The following is a 15,983-nucleotide window of genomic DNA, read 5'->3' as shown; positions in this document are numbered from 1 at the left end:
AAGTGTGTCATGCTGGTGTGAAGTGTGTCATGCTGGTGTGAAGTGTGTCATGCTGGTGTGAAGTGTGTCATGCTGGTGTCAAGTGTGTCATGCTGGTGTCAAGTGTGTCATGCTGGTGTCAAGTGTGTCATGCTGGTGTCAAGTGTGTCATGCTGATGTCAAGTGTGTCATGCTGATGTCTAGTGTGTCATGCTGGTGTCAAGTGTGTCATTCTGATATTCATGTATGGTTCTTCTAACGCTGTACAAACATGAGGTGTGAGATACTAATATCTTTGGTGTGCTGAATTTCATATTTTTTATTATTTTTTAATCATATATTTTCATATTTTTTAATCACACATAATTTTAATCAAATTTTAGTAGGTATTTATTTTTGTGACTGAATTAGGTCTTTTTTTTATCAAGCGTCTTACAGTTATTACAGCAGTTTTTCTAGATCTAGTCAGGGCATTTCTCCTATATATTTATACGGTTGCATATCATTAAAAATAATAGTACGAAAAGTCAATATATTATATTATATTAAATTATATTATATGATATTGTATTATATTGTATTTTGTGAAGTGTGTCATGCTGATGTGAAGTGTGTCATGCTGATGTCAAGTGTCTCATGCTGATGTGAAGTGTGTCATGCTGGTGTGACGTGTGTCATGCTGATGTACATGTATGGTTCTTCTAACGCTGTACACAAAACACGAGGTGTAAGTTGCTAATATATATTGTGTGTGAAATACTAACTTTACCGAAAGCAAGGCCTGAACGTGTCTTTAATATCAAGATATGGTGCGCTGAATGCCCACACATTTGAGTGCCTTTAACGTAAGAGTGTGAATGAAGCATTATTATTATTTTGAATACTATTCAAGATAATGGGTGATCAGTTAACTCTCGGAAGTTTTCAGGTATAGGCGTACTATACAGTAGTTGGAACATTCAGAGATGTTAGTTATGTGTGTTTGTAAATTCAATAGATCAGGTATGACATACTTCACTCTCCGTGCCAATTTATTTCATATTTATTTAATCACATATAATTTTTATCAAATTTTAGTATTTATTTTTTGTGACTAAATTAGGTCAATTTTTTTATCGAGCGTCTTAGTTATTACCGCAGTTTTCATAGATCGAGTCAGGGCATTTCTCCTATATATTTATACGGTTGCATATCATAAAAAATAATAGAATTATGAAAAATCAATATATATTATATTATATTATATTATATTATATTATATTATATTATATTATATTATATTATATTATATTATATTATATTATATTATATTATTTTTGCAGATGCATTCTTCTGGGTGGGCACGGAGGGGGAGCAGCCGAGCCCCAGGGGGCACATGGTCCCCTTCCCCTCGGGGGCGAGTGGCGAGTGAGTGTCGTGAAATTGAATTATTTTTACTATCTGTGAAAACAACCATCCCACGAAGCAGGCCTCGTAAGTACAGTACACGCAGTGCTTGTTACTTCGTGGTGGAAAGGAGCGGTCTCGTAAGCATTGCACACGTACTATTACTTACTCCGAAGAAGCTATTAACGTTTTCACTAGAATATGACGCAATATGGCTTCGTAAATATTGCACGCGCATTGCTACTTTTTTTCAGAAGAAGCTACTCGAGTTTTTGATAAATAATATATTTTTCTTTCCGGATATAAGGATTCACTTGAATATGAACTTTACAATACCGCCACGTTTTATTTGGGCAGTTGATGTCCGCTTACCGGCCAGTATATATTAAACGCCTATATTCAATATTTAATTTTAACTTGTAAAACGAAAAGGTACTTAAGCTAATACAATTAGTAATATGCGTGAATAATGATACCCAGCTGCGTGGTTATCTTCTCTGGTTATAATGTAAAATGGCATATTGTTTTTAAACGTGTATACTAGTCACAGAATGTGGCTTTTTTAATAAGCACTTACGTTTTCCCCCTTTTCTCACTAGAATATGACGCAATATGGCTTCGTAAATATTGCACGCACATTGCTACTTGTTTTCAGAAGAAGCTACTCGAGTAAATGCCGAATGACTCGTATTTAATTACTAACCTGGCTGTGGAACGTCATGTTCAGAACTTGAGACGATTTTGATGGCTTATATTTTAAAATTCAAATTATTTTTTTATATTTATCCTATGTAATAGTCAATATAGTGCATTATATTATATTAAATTATGATACAGTAGTACATAATGTTATATTATTTTTGCAGATGCATTCTTCTGGGTGGGCACGGAGGGGGAGCAGCCGAGCCCCAGGGGGCACATGGTCCCCTTCCCCTCGGGGGCGAGTGGCGAGTGAGTGTCGTGAAATTGAATTATTTTTACTATCTGTGAAAACAACCATTCACCGACAACAATTATTATTATTCATTTTGTTCATTATTATTTTTATCCCGTATTATTATATTTTTGTTTTATTTACACGAGGTGAGGATTCTGTTGGGTATTATAAAGAGCGACAATCAGTATGACTTCTTAAAACACATTTTACCTGGTAATAACTTAGTTGATAACAAATGACATGTAATTAATTACGATCGAATTCAACAGTGATAGTTTTACGAGCCAATTTTACATACTAAAAAAGCCCTTGATTTACAGTTTCATGAACCAATTATACGTACTGAACTATCCTTTAATTTTCCAATGAGATAATTAATTATTTTTACATACTTATGCATCCCTTGATTTACCAATGACATAATTATGATCACATTTATTACGGATAATTTAATAAATAACGATGTTGGCAGACGCGAGATGGTGCTGCCGCAGTTCACCGGAGAGAACGTTCTCTTCAGGCTGCCTGATGGCGTGAAGGTCTCACAGCTGCGCTGGATTTCGGTCTGGTGTCGACGATTTACTGTGAGTTCTTGCAAACTTTCATGTTTTACTTTTTTAAGGTAAACTTATTTGGAAACTTTAAATGTCATTTTTAAAATTTTTTTATTTAACATTTATTTATTTTAAAATTTATTTATTTAAAAATGAATTATTTATTTATTTTACGTAAACGTATTGTGAAGAGTATTTAAGGTATGGCAGGAAACGAAATTTTTATTTTAGGTTTAATTTGTGAAAACATTTTATAAATAGTACACATCCTTACACAAAGTAAGGGAAGAAAGCAAATTTTTAGTTTAGGTTTACTTTAAGAATGCGTATTACGAAGCGTATCTATTGATATAGGAGGAAACTAATTGCATTTTCAAAGGTTTTCTTCAATGTCCTTGAAGTTGAAATTCAAGTTCAAACATTTCTGGATTAATTTACGCGTAAATTCTGAGAAATTACTGAGACTTTACTAATAGTGATTCATTTTAAGCGCATTTTCTCATTTATGGAAAAAAGCGTTACTGTGCTCGTCCTGTCCGTCTGTCCGTCCGTCCGTGACTTCACGTTTTCGTCGACGAGAAAATGCGCTCTGTCACTCACTGCAGTGAGTACTGAGTTATATTTTTTTGCATTTTCGTGTGTCATCCGTTTCGGCTCAGCTAAACAGGCGGGCGCTCTATTGAATTGAATCAAGTGTTGGTGAAGTGTTGAACTGTGAGAATTTTTTTAGGCAAAGATTTAAAACGTGTCAATTTCAAGCAAGAGTTGTTCATTTCATATGGTAAAGCTTTCATCCTGAAAATTAATTGAAATTGTGTAAGTTTTTTTGTATTTTTCTTCAAAACGAGCATAAAATTCTATCAAACTTGAGCTGATCACTTCTTTTTTTAAAGGGTTTGAAAAAAAATCACTTGTTTGTTTGTAAAACCCAAGAAAACTGCAATATCCGCTCAGTTCGTAGTAGCCAGACTGTTTTTCCTCAGTGACCGCGGAAGAGACCGTGCGTTACCATGGAAACCTTAACAGGAAATCGGAGATCTGCTTGCCATAACAACCCGGAACTTGCGAAACAAGTTCTAAAACTCCACTTGTGAATTATGCGGTGAAAAGGTTCATTGGCTCGTCGAAAAAAAAAATCTTGTCTGAAGGGGCTTGGTTCATTTGAGGTTTTAAACTTTCCAGACATCGAGCAATTAGTACCATATAATGATGCTTTTTTATAATTTTTTTTTATAATGGTACGTTTTTCGACGTAATGGCTTGAATTTTTTAAAGTTTTTAGCGGCTTTAGTTTATTGGTGGTTCTCACTGTAGCATGTAAAGACGTGTGAAAAATGAACAGATAATTACTTTTAGAGTGATCAAGCTTATTGAACAAAAGAATTTTGAGTCTTTGCAGGATTCAAGTTTCGATAATAGTATACATCTTTTGGAATCGACCTCAGGCTGCATCATCCCTTGCTTAATAATCAATCATTTCCATTTTTAATTATGCTTGAACATGTGTTTAATTGACATCTAATACCGAGATGTGCATTTTTAAAATTAATTCAAATTCCTTTTTATAAGCATGGAGCAAAAATCCAGCGTACTTTAGCACTCATTACATTTTATTCTGAAGTTCGTGTCTAGAAAATCTACGGATATTGAGCCTGAAGTTTCAGTTACTTTTCATCTCATTGCCGATCAAAACTAAATAAAGCAAAATGAATTCATGCTGAATTTCAAATATTTTTCTAGATTATCTAAGACAAATCTAAAAAAATTTCATCCAATTTGTGTGTCATGGCTAATTAGTGACAAAAGCTTTGTGAAAATAATAGCTTAACGAGTGCAGTTCAGCTTAGAGAGAGTAAACGATGGAACTGCGCCAAATGAAATGTAACTTTTATCGCTAATTTCATCAAGCATGCCTCGGAGATGAAATACTGAGTATTAATTTTATTAGAATATTTGTAGACGTTCTAATACTATCGAATTTACGTGACGAGCACCAATCACAGACGCGTATTTTCCCTCGCTGCTGATTGGTTGAGGCGGTCGTGACGTCACCTAGACACGCCTATCTTCATGGCTATAATATCCTGTATCTGATGCCATGCATTCGCTCCTTACGTACCAATTGAATCTTTTACCGATGAAATCTTGGAAAGTTCAGCTATATATTACGTGGGCGTTGCTTAAGTATTTTCGCGTTGTAATTGAAGTCGGCTTGAATCAAATTATTTACATCGATTAACATTGCCCTATAATAGACATTGATATTGATTTGTATCATTCAATATAGAAAAATACGAAAAAGAATCACAAATGCATATATTAATAAAATTACGTTATATTCAGATCGAAAATGATTTGTTGCTGACTCCGCATTCATTAACTATTTCACGGTATTAAATGAACGAAAACTAACTTAATTCGTTTCTTCATTATCGAGAAATCCTGCTTACATTTCTCACCTTGTCTGAAGGAGGTTCCTTACTCAAGCTGCCTCTTCAGTAATGACGTCGGTTTAAGTTTTTTACGCACGTTTATCAAAAAATTGTTCAAAATGGTCTTCTTATAATAAAATCATCTGAACTTAATTGTTATTCCGTGAATTATTACTGTGAGAGTTTAATTTCCAGCGGATATTATGAAACATTCAGAGCATTATGTATTTTTTTTAGTATCAACCTCGGAGTTTGTCGTTCAAAACTTAAGAGTTTCTTCTACCATTTGTCATATGATTGTTGGAACGAGTCTTACTTCTACATTTTTTAATTTATTCCTGCCAATTTTTCTTACGTTTGAGCGCTAAATTTCACTAAGCCCCTTAGCCCAAGCATCGTTTTACCACGTTATTTTGACATTTAATTTATGCAAGATACCGTCCAAGCTATGGAAAAATGTTACTGAAGTAGCATTCGCCATGGCTGTGAATTTATAACAATGGTATACATCAAATTATATATTCCACCGTAACGTTCTCCTACTAAATTATTTCGCCGTAGCGTTGCCCTACTAAATTATTTCACAATAGCGTTGCCCTACTAAATTATTTCGCCGTAGCGTTGCCCTACTAAATTATAAATTATTTCGCCGTCGTGCCGTTCACAGAGTTAATTTAATGATGTATCGTTGTATCAATTTTGTTCACATTATTCACAAAAATGTCAAGATAAGATCAGCTAGGAGTCACGGTTAAAGGACAATAGTTTAAAATATGAATACATCGTCGATTGTTACTCAGACATAATATTTAGAACTTCACTATTGTTGTCATGAGAGTCTCTCATTTTTAGGACGGAACCCTCCTCATCAAGGCGTATTAGCCAGTCTTTTACAAAGCGCTCAGTTGTAGTTTCCAAGAAAACTTTTAATTTATAGAATTTTATTCATAGTTGTTTTGTCAGCAGCCTTTTGTAAACGGGTTATATTTTTTTGTGTCATTTATAAAGCATGGGGAAATACGTATAATAATGGCAGGGGCTGAAAATTTTCTTACTCTTTGCTCATTCATTTATGCTAATTAAAAATTTAAAACTGCTCTGAGATATACATGAATAAATACGAGAAATGTATTGTGAAATGTGGGGTCAAATGTTTTGTACTCAAATTTTTTGTATTTTGTATTTAAATTTGGGGTCAACTGCGCGTGTAGGGGTCAAATGATTTCATCAAAGTCTCATACGGTACACTGAAAGAATCATTTTATAATTGCATTATATGTAAATTAATTTTGGTACTATGAAATAGTTAATATTTTCACAGATTTATATTAGACGCCTACGAGTGGGCAAAGAGAATAGGTTTGGGCGCATGAGTGTGACCAGGCTAAAGAGAAGGCCGCTCTCTTGGGGCAGCTTTAAGGGAGGCTCTTTTCTTGTATAGGTTGCATGCACGGCGCACTCCAAATTTCTGATCCCAATTTCTGCTTCAAAATCATGTTGCCTAGAACAGAAAAATTAAATGACTTCTTGGAAATCATCCACTTTAGTTGCATCAAATTACTATTGAATTTTGTTCTTATTTAATTTGGGTTCACATTAATCAATTTTTTTCTAAAATATTCCTCAGCGTTTCTGGTAGGATGCATTCCTGATTTTCATAGTCATGGAAGATGTGGTTACATTCCAAAAATAATCGAATGTATTAATTATTCAGATTTTATTTATTTTATTCATTATGAAGTATTTATGTACTGCATTTGTGCTATTATTTAACTATGAATTCCAAAAGAAATGCAGTATTTTGGTAATTAATTTACGAAATTACTAGATGAACGACTCGTTTTTTAAATTTGTACTCGATGCACTGTATTTATTTTCTAAACTTAAAATCCGCCGAAATTCGTGGCGAATCTCCTCATCGATCGATTAATTAAAATTCACATTCATTAATCCAGCAGTCGCTAATGCTACGTGACAAAAATAAAAATTTACCTACATGCAGCCTCTCATTCAAACATAACTCAGAAACTATTCGTTTATTTCATTACAGGTGAACTTTGGTAGTCTGCGTGTCCCCGAAAATTTGATCTTACCGAAGAAGCGCAAGCTGAGCGAGCTGTCCCGTCTCGCTCACGGCGTGCGCTCTGGTAACGTCACGCTGCTCGACGCTAAGACGATCTACATCCCGAACCTGCATTACGATGGTCGAGCGCCTGATGCCTACTTCTGGGTCGGCAAGGGAACGCCCGACAGAACTGGACGCAAGATACCTAACGAAAAGAAGAGGTAAATTTCTTATTTTATACGTAGAGGACAAGTTGGAAATGTAGACATTTAAATTATAATCTATAATACTTTACGACGGTCGAGCGCCTGATGCGTACTTCTGGGTCGGCAAGGGAACGCCCGACGGAACTGGACGCAAGATACCTAACGAAAATAAGAGGTAAATTTCTTAGTTTATACGTGGAAGACAAATTGGAAATGTACATATTCAAAGAATAATATAGTTAGTTCGTCAGTGTTCGGTGAGAAATATTGGACGTGGAGTGACGCTAAGACGATCTACATCCCGAACCTGCATTACGATGGGCGAGCGCCTGATGCTTACTTCTGGGTTGGCAAGGGAACACCCGACAGAACTGGACGCAAGATACCCAACGAAAAGAAGAGGTAAATTTCTTAGTTTATACGTGGAAGACAAGTTGGGGATGTAGATATTTAAATTATAATTTATAATACATTACGACGGTCGACCGCCTGATGCATACTTCTGGGTCGGCAAAGGAACGCCCGACAGAACTGGACGCAAGATACCCAACGAAATGAAGAGGTAAATTTCTTAGTTTATACGTGGAAGACAAGTTGGGGATGTACATATTCAAATTATAATTTATAATACATTATGACATTATAATACATTACATTTATAATACATTACGAGCGCCTGATGCTTACTTCTGGGTCGGCAAAGAACGCCCGACAGAACTGGACGCAAGATACCTAACGAAAAGAAGAGGTAAATTTGTTAGTTTATACGTGGAAGACAAATTGGAAATGTACATATTCAAAGAATAATATAGTTAGTTCGTCAGTGTTCGGTGAGAAATATTGGACGTGGAGTTATCATGATTTTACAAATTGCGGAAATGTATTCGTGCCTGTATAATCATAACAAATGATATGGCTCAGTCGTACCGTAAGATATGCGACCCAGTCAAAATCATTATTTTAAAATTTTTTAATAGTTTTTTTGCAACTTCAGAAGGAGACATATATCATATACGGTAGTTACATAACATTCGCAAGACTAGTAAACTTAACTTTAAAAAAACCCTCGTAAATTAATGCATTAATTCTAAATATATTCAGCCGCATCTTTTAGAATAAATTACGAAATTGGAACGACTTTCGAATCTAATCTTGAATCTTCCTGTCTCCGTAATTTGTATTTTTCCATTTATCCATTTTTCGGGGTTACTCCTATATTCATTATAAGACTAACGTGCTCACAGCCATCCGTTCCTCAGCCACCGCCCCTCATAAAGCCTTATTTAACAGCTCCCTCTCAACATGATAACAATTAGGAGTCCCCTCATAATCCTATCAAGAAATAGGATCGATTCTCCTAATATAAGGCTTCGCTAACAGGAAACTTTCGCCGGAACATTGCCGCGTGTAATGCGATCTGCGGCCACCGCCCTAACAGCGATGGGGAAACGGTGTTCTCTCGCGATTGCGAGGCTAAAATGAAAATTTCGGAGCGATCATTCTTGTTTATAAAATTAATATTCAAATATTTATTTTGTGGTCTTCTAAGAGGATGTTATTGTCTTACTTGGTAAATTAGCGCCCGATAAAATCATTTTGGAATCAGAAAGATTAGATTATGGAACAAGAAAGAGAAGCGGCAGCATTCGTGAATTACTTTCATCTGCTTCGTAGTTGTAGAGAAATATAGTTAGCTTGGTACATGATTAACACAATCATTAATTACAACTGGAACAATTTGATTATTTATTTTACAGCAACATTATAAAAATATCATTGCAATATATTTTTACTTGTGGTACGTTAATTTTTTTACTTTATTAAGTTGCCTTGATCGAACTCGATATTTGAAATCAACCTGTCGTGCGAGTGCCATTGAAGCCTACGTGGATGTGGACACCTAACTCATTCAATTAGATTATTTATCCAGCACCATCTGAAGAGATCTTTATTAAATTTTTAATTCAATAAGATATTAATCAAACTCAGTATTTTAATATCGCCTGCAGCATGAATCATACAAAACCTAAGAGGGTGTGGCTATCGAGCTCGAAGTAACTGACTCTTAGTCATTATTTCATTGTTATTTCAAAAGATATTAATGCAGATTAATATCTTAATATCCCCAGCAGCTTGAATCCAATCGAAGCTTACGAAGGCGTAGATATCGAACTCATGCTGCCTGACTTGTTTGTAATGGTCATTTCAAAAAGATATTAATAATAATCGCCATCTTAATTAATGTCCCTTGCTGCTTGAGCCTCACTTAAGCCTACGAAGGTCTTGACATTGCGCTTGAGCTACCTGACTTGTTATCGTTGCTTCCTCGTTATCATATCGTTATTACCATACGATATTAATAAAACCAAATATTTTATCGTGCCATGCAGCTTGAGTCCCATTGAAACCTACGAAGGTGTTAACATCGCGCATAAGCTACCTGACTTGTTATCGTTATTTCCTCGTTATCATATCGTTATTTTAATAAAACATTACTAAAACTACACATTTTATGGTGCCCTGCAGCTTGAGCCCCATTGAAGCCAACGAAGGTGTGGATATCCTGCTTGAGCTACCTGACTTGTTATCGTTATTTCCTCGTTATCATATCGTTATTTCAATAAAATATTAATAAAACGTACGATATTAAACACGAATATCGTAAACACGATAATAAAACTTAATATTTTATCGTGCCCTGCAGCTTGAGTGTCATTGAAGCCTACGAAGGCGTGGACATCGAGCTCGTCCTGCCCGACAACCTGACCATCTACGACATCGACTACCTGGCGCTGTGGTGCGTGCGCTACACGGAGAACTTCGGTGACGTCAAAATACCGTCCGCTGCTGAACTTTTTTTGCCTCCTGCTCTGGGACAGACGCAAGTCAAGGTAAGCTTTTTTCCAATGTCTTTGTTTTTTTTTATTATATTTATTAAATATTGATTAAAATTTACGATATTTTGTGTTTATACGTGGATTAGATTCGATGGTTGTTGCTAAAAACTATATTCCTTGACAGCATATTACTCAGTCTTGATAGTTCAGAGAAAGCGAACATAGAGTTAATATAGAGCAAAAATATTTTTCCCACGCCCAGCATTAAATTATCTATTTGAATAGTAACAATTTTGAGACATTAAAGTAGGTTATGGTATACACTGATGAGCTGCGTACACTGTACAAGCGGCACTTACGTTATCATATTCTGCAACATTTGCGATGGATAGAATGAAATAATTTTACTAGGAGTCTCTTCTATCTTCTCCCTGTCTCGGTAATCCGCCCATTCTAAATCACGAGCCTCGCTCGTTTGATTTTAATGCTCTGTTTTATCTAGTTAGCGATCTCTTCCACGCTCACCCCTGCCATTCATGAAGTTGTTCGCTGGAGGGGTGAAGACCTTCAATTCATTAAAGATAGCATTTGCATCGCTTAAAATTAGAGCTAAAATACTTCACTGGAATTAGATCGAATAATCCCGTATCTGAAATACGAAAGGGGAAAAAGTAAATTTCGGTTCCTTTAATTGTAAGTTTAATGAAGCTCCTGTGAAATTTGAATGAAGGATGCTGTACTTCGTGCGTTCCAATAATTTATTTTAAAATTACATTACTATTGACATGAATTTTCAAAAATATTCACCAAAAACACCTGCTTATGCGATTTAATATTTATTCAAAAAAACAAAATATGAGTATAGTAATTTTAAATGAATTATTTTCATAACATAGCATTTTTTGGGTAATTCATTAATGCCCGATCAATTGCTCAGGTTACTAAAGGCTGGCAGGTAATTCAATTTAATATCTTTCTAAATTGATTGAAGAAATTAATTAATCATGATTAAATAAATAATGATTCATCCTAGCCTCCGTGGTGGTACAACGATACAGTGAGTGTCGGGAGTGAATCCATGCATGCTGCAGTATATACAATATTTAGTTTGCTTCAGTGTTGACGTGATACTTTGAACAAGTCTTTTTAAATTATATTTGTAGTTAGAATAGAATATTTATGCTATTAAATTATCATTTATTTTATTTATTCGCAACTAATTCATACATAATTAGTCTTTTTGCATTTTTATTATGCATATGTTGGATGTTTTTTTTTTAATTTGGTGTTTTTCAATGTGTAGGAATTTTTCGTTATATTTAATTTATTAATTTTTTGTTTTTTTTTACCTCACTCATCACTGCAACACTCATCAAAACGACTAACGTTCTTAACATTCCATTTTCTTTAAATTTTCATTATCGGTCATCTTACAAACCATCATTTGTAACCACCTGAACAACACGTCGTCATCATTGCTACCACCACCATCATATTATTCATCTTTATCATAATTACTAAAAACCACCATAAATACTACTATTTGATCACACGACACTGCAATAATTGAACATAATCATCATCCACATCATCAAATGCTACATATTGTTTCTTTGCCATCGGTCATTACTTTCGGTCATCATCGGTCATCACCATCACCATCTTCTCATCATCATTTCACCCACCACCCGTCCTCACCATCACCATCACATGTCATCGCAATCTCCACCATCCATCACCACCACCCGTCACCACCATCACAACCCACCCACCACCCGTCATCACCACCACCACCCGTCACCACCACCACCACCTGCCCAAACCCCGTTGACCGCACAACAGTCCGGGTCAGCGTTGCAGCCAGCGCACGTCAGCCCCAAGGATCAATACGACCACCACACCACAGACGAGGTATTGGCCTCGACACTCACGCCTTCACTAACCACTCACTTCACCAACACGACTGCAACCAAAACCGACCATTTAAATGAGACTCTCAGTGTCACTCCGAGTTACGGTGTAACAAAGAGCGATGATGTCACGGAGAAGACATTGTTGAATGGAAAAGCTAATGTAACTGCGTCGCGGGGTGACTTCGAGCTGGGGCATGACGAAAAATCTACCACAAAGGTGGATGAAAGTACTGTGACATCGGTGGGTAGTAAATCGGTAACGGAAAAATCCAAGGGTAGTGAGACAGTGACGGTGAAATTGGACATTCAAGGAACAGGGGTCGAGAAAACAGTTGGCAATGAAGTAAATTCCAAGTCAAATGGAACTGAAGCAGAAAAAGCGACATTTAAAAACGAGAAAGTGTCGGGGTGGAATACGACAGATCACGAGAAATCTATGGAAGGAAAAGTGAATGTTGAAGAATCAAAATCAAATCTGACTGATAGTAATTTCATTAGTAATGAACTGGAAGACAATCGGGCTCAAAATTCGAATGGTACTGATAAAAGTGACGACTTTACCAGTGCGGAAAAGGAAGGGGAGGAGGATGACGATAAAAGAAAGTCGTTCCGTATGCAACGAGGAATGTTGATTGAAAATGCAAAAAATATGACGGAAAATGATACTATTGGAACAGTAAATGTTGGTCCTAAGGAAAAAGTGTTATCAAGCGACTTTTATCTAGCGAGTCCAGTCAAAGAGAGTAATGGGACCTTCCAGTTTGGTTTGGCAGAGGACGTGGAAAAAATAAGGGCTTTTGATACGAACGACACAGAAGCCATGTCAAAGATGAACACGACTGGGAGCGTTCTCGGGGGCTTCGGAGGAAGGCCTAACCCAATGCTAACGACCAATAACTACACTTTTAGGTACGACGCTGATCCCGAAATCCGACCAAAATCAGCGCATAACGGAAGTGAAATAACAGAGATTGTTATTCGTGAGGGTAAAGATAGGTACCGGTACTCAGTAGGTAATGACCACGTAATTCAACACGTTATCGACGGTGTACACTTGGAACCTGAAGGGCTGGTTCACATCGAAAGCAAGAAGCACTGGGGTGCACATTTCTACGGTCTCCCTGGGCACACGGACCACGATTCAGAATTCCAGGAATCTACAGAGAAAGCAAATGTAGAAGAAAGTTCCGAGGGTAATGAAGGATCAGCGCGGATGAAACACCATCCAAAAGACGTGTATTCAGTTACAGTTCAATCATCCAACGTTACTCCGAACGACAACGAAGAGACGACGACTAACATGAACGATATAAATATGGATGAGGAAAAGGATCATAGTAAAGATGAGGAAGGGGATGAGGATAATGATAAGGAAGTTGTAGATAAAAAGGAACAACATCCAAAACAAAAAGCCTCGGTTTCTGGTAAGACGTCCACTTCTGCCGCGGTGCGCGGTTGTGTTCCAGGGGCGATCATGGCGTTACTTGTAGCAGCAGTTCACTCTGGCCATCGGCTGAATATTTGAAGAACTTTGCTATTCAAACTCTGATGGAATATTGTTTTCTGTGCAATTTGGAGTAACTTTGAAACGTTTAAACGGATTGCAGTTGTGCAGCTGAAATCTAAAACCGTGGTGAAATCTGATTTCTTTATTCTATATCCCTTCGCCAGCAAATTTGTGTAGATAATTCTCTTCATGGTTTAATATTTGCTGCAAATTTTACATATTATGCCTATTTATTGAACCAGCTACTTCTAAGGACTTAAGACTTGGAAATTTGGAAATAATATATCGGTGAAAAACTGTGAACTGCTCACATTAGCTGCCACATATTCTTAAGATCGTCACTTAAATCACGATCCAGGAGAAGAAATGTGAGATTGTTTCTTACATACCTGGGCACTTCTATGTAATGACACTTTTTATTCGTTAGCTAAGCCGATATTTTCGGGAAAATTTCAAGGAAAAGAAAACATTGTGTCAGGCCACAAGTTTTAATAAAGCTTTCTCAGTATAAATTTCATAAAAATTTGTAAGTTATTTCTTGTCGACGATGACCGAGACCGTGACTGTCATTCTAATGTTTATCTAATACTTATAACCACCGTAGATAGTGGGCTTATTCACTCTCTAGCTTTTTAATTTCATAGCAGTGTATTCTTTTTATGTTGCCTAATGAATGCTCAATCATGAATGTATTTTCGATTTATTCAACAATTTGGACCTTTTATTCTACTTTCACTTTCCTTTATTGAATGGTTCACACTTATTCAGTTGGCTTTCTTGTATGAAATACTTCTAGATTTCCTACTGTAATATTTCTGTACACTCCAATAAATTGCCGATTGATTCTCCGACTTTTGCTGCATGGATCTATCAACTCTTAGCACATACTGAAATATTTTTATTGCACAATTAGCACGTACGTTGCTCTGCATGATAGTTTTATGTAGCAAATTGATCGCGGTCTCGTGAAAGTACACAGAAATGTATGAACTAATAAGCAGATTTTTAACAAGAATAAAATCTAAATAGAAACGAGATCGAACGCATGTAACGTTAGCATGGTAATTCCCGCGTTTTTCTTTATTAATTTGACATCAACTTTTGCAGTTATTAAATGCAAATATTCTTTCTATTTTGTTCACATTTTTTTCTCGAATTTAGACACGAATTTTAACCTGCAAAGTTGGCCGCAGATTGCGGCAATTGTTCCGGTGAGTAGAAGTAATTGCCTTGAGTTTTATCCCCAGAAATATTACCTTTCCTGTGTAATTCATTTATATTGAATTCCTTTACCCTTTCTTTCAATATTGCCCCTACGCTCTGACGCGTTCAATAGTAAATTTTAAATTTATTCCTTCGAACGATGTGAGAGGTATAACTGTTTTCAATAATTTCATTGATTAGTGACCTTTTATTGAAGTGAATGATCTAATTTTTAATACTTTTATTATATTCTTGCATGCGAATTTTGATTGCTGTATTAGCATGGATTTTAATTGATAACATTCCCACATGCATGCAAACCGCACGAGTTATTTTTGCCGTATTTCCTACTGTATAATTAATTTAAACTATAAAAAATTCCTATTTCTCTCTCCCAGTTTTACTTCAAATCAATGTTGGCTTGTTGGGTTAATTTTCTCGTTACTTGCGAGTGCGGGTCTAATGGCCTATATTTGTGCACGCTAAATTGTTTTTTCGTTTTAAATTAACGGTTTATTGATTGATTTTAATTATATGTGAATAATATAATATTAATTTATTTGCGATTTTACCTACAAACTGGGTGAAAAGGGCATTAAAGAGCGCGAGGTGCTGCACTAACATCTATCTTAAATAATATAATATTAATTTATATTATATTATAAATATAATATTTAATTATGTTCATATAATATATAATATAGATATATTATATGATGTCTCCAAAATTTCACTTGAGTAAATTATTAATTTCCATTTTGAACGAACTCAACTTCAACAATAAACTCAATCTGATTATCTAATCATTTGAGTTTTCTAAAAATGGTTAACCTTGTTTTATTATCATGTCGATCAATATTTTTCTTTCTAAAATGCAAGTTTATGCGTGCTGATTGATCGAAGGAGAAAATGTTCAAAATCTTCATTTTTATACCTAATTAACTGAATTATATGTTCATAAGAT

The 15,983-nt window shown here is 35.6% G+C and overlaps 1 protein-coding gene across 1 annotated transcript; it reads left to right on the top strand.

Annotated features, from left to right (window-relative positions):
• Nucleotides 1-69: 69 nt before the first annotated feature.
• Nucleotides 70-14,538, top strand: LOC108673057. Its single transcript, XM_018160837.2, has 7 exons — nucleotides 70-142; nucleotides 1,302-1,382; nucleotides 2,232-2,316; nucleotides 2,775-2,886; nucleotides 7,339-7,574; nucleotides 10,264-10,450; nucleotides 12,239-14,538. The coding sequence occupies exons 1-7, from the start codon at nucleotides 70-72 to the stop codon at nucleotides 13,832-13,834; spliced, it is 2,370 nt and encodes a 789-aa protein (XP_018016326.1). The 3' UTR covers nucleotides 13,835-14,538.
• Nucleotides 14,539-15,983: the final 1,445 nt, after the last annotated feature.

This window comes from Hyalella azteca, unplaced genomic scaffold (genome assembly GCF_000764305.2).
Source record: "Hyalella azteca isolate HAZT.00-mixed unplaced genomic scaffold, Hazt_2.0.2 contig11813, whole genome shotgun sequence".
Taxonomy (NCBI): domain Eukaryota; kingdom Metazoa; phylum Arthropoda; class Malacostraca; order Amphipoda; family Hyalellidae; genus Hyalella; species Hyalella azteca.
The sequence above is the reverse complement of the archived record's forward strand: the minus strand, read 5'-3'. Positions and strand labels throughout refer to the sequence as shown.

Coding starts and splice junctions, on each gene's coding strand:
- LOC108673057 (XM_018160837.2), top strand. CDS start 70: ATGCTGGTGTCAAGTGTGTCATGCTGGTGTCAAGTGTGTCATGCTGGT. Junction 143..1,301: donor GTGTGTCATGCTGGTGTCAA/GTGTGTCATGCT, acceptor TTATTTTTGCAG/ATGCATTCTTCTGGGTGGGC. Junction 10,451..12,238: donor TGGGACAGACGCAAGTCAAG/GTAAGCTTTTTT, acceptor ACCGCACAACAG/TCCGGGTCAGCGTTGCAGCC.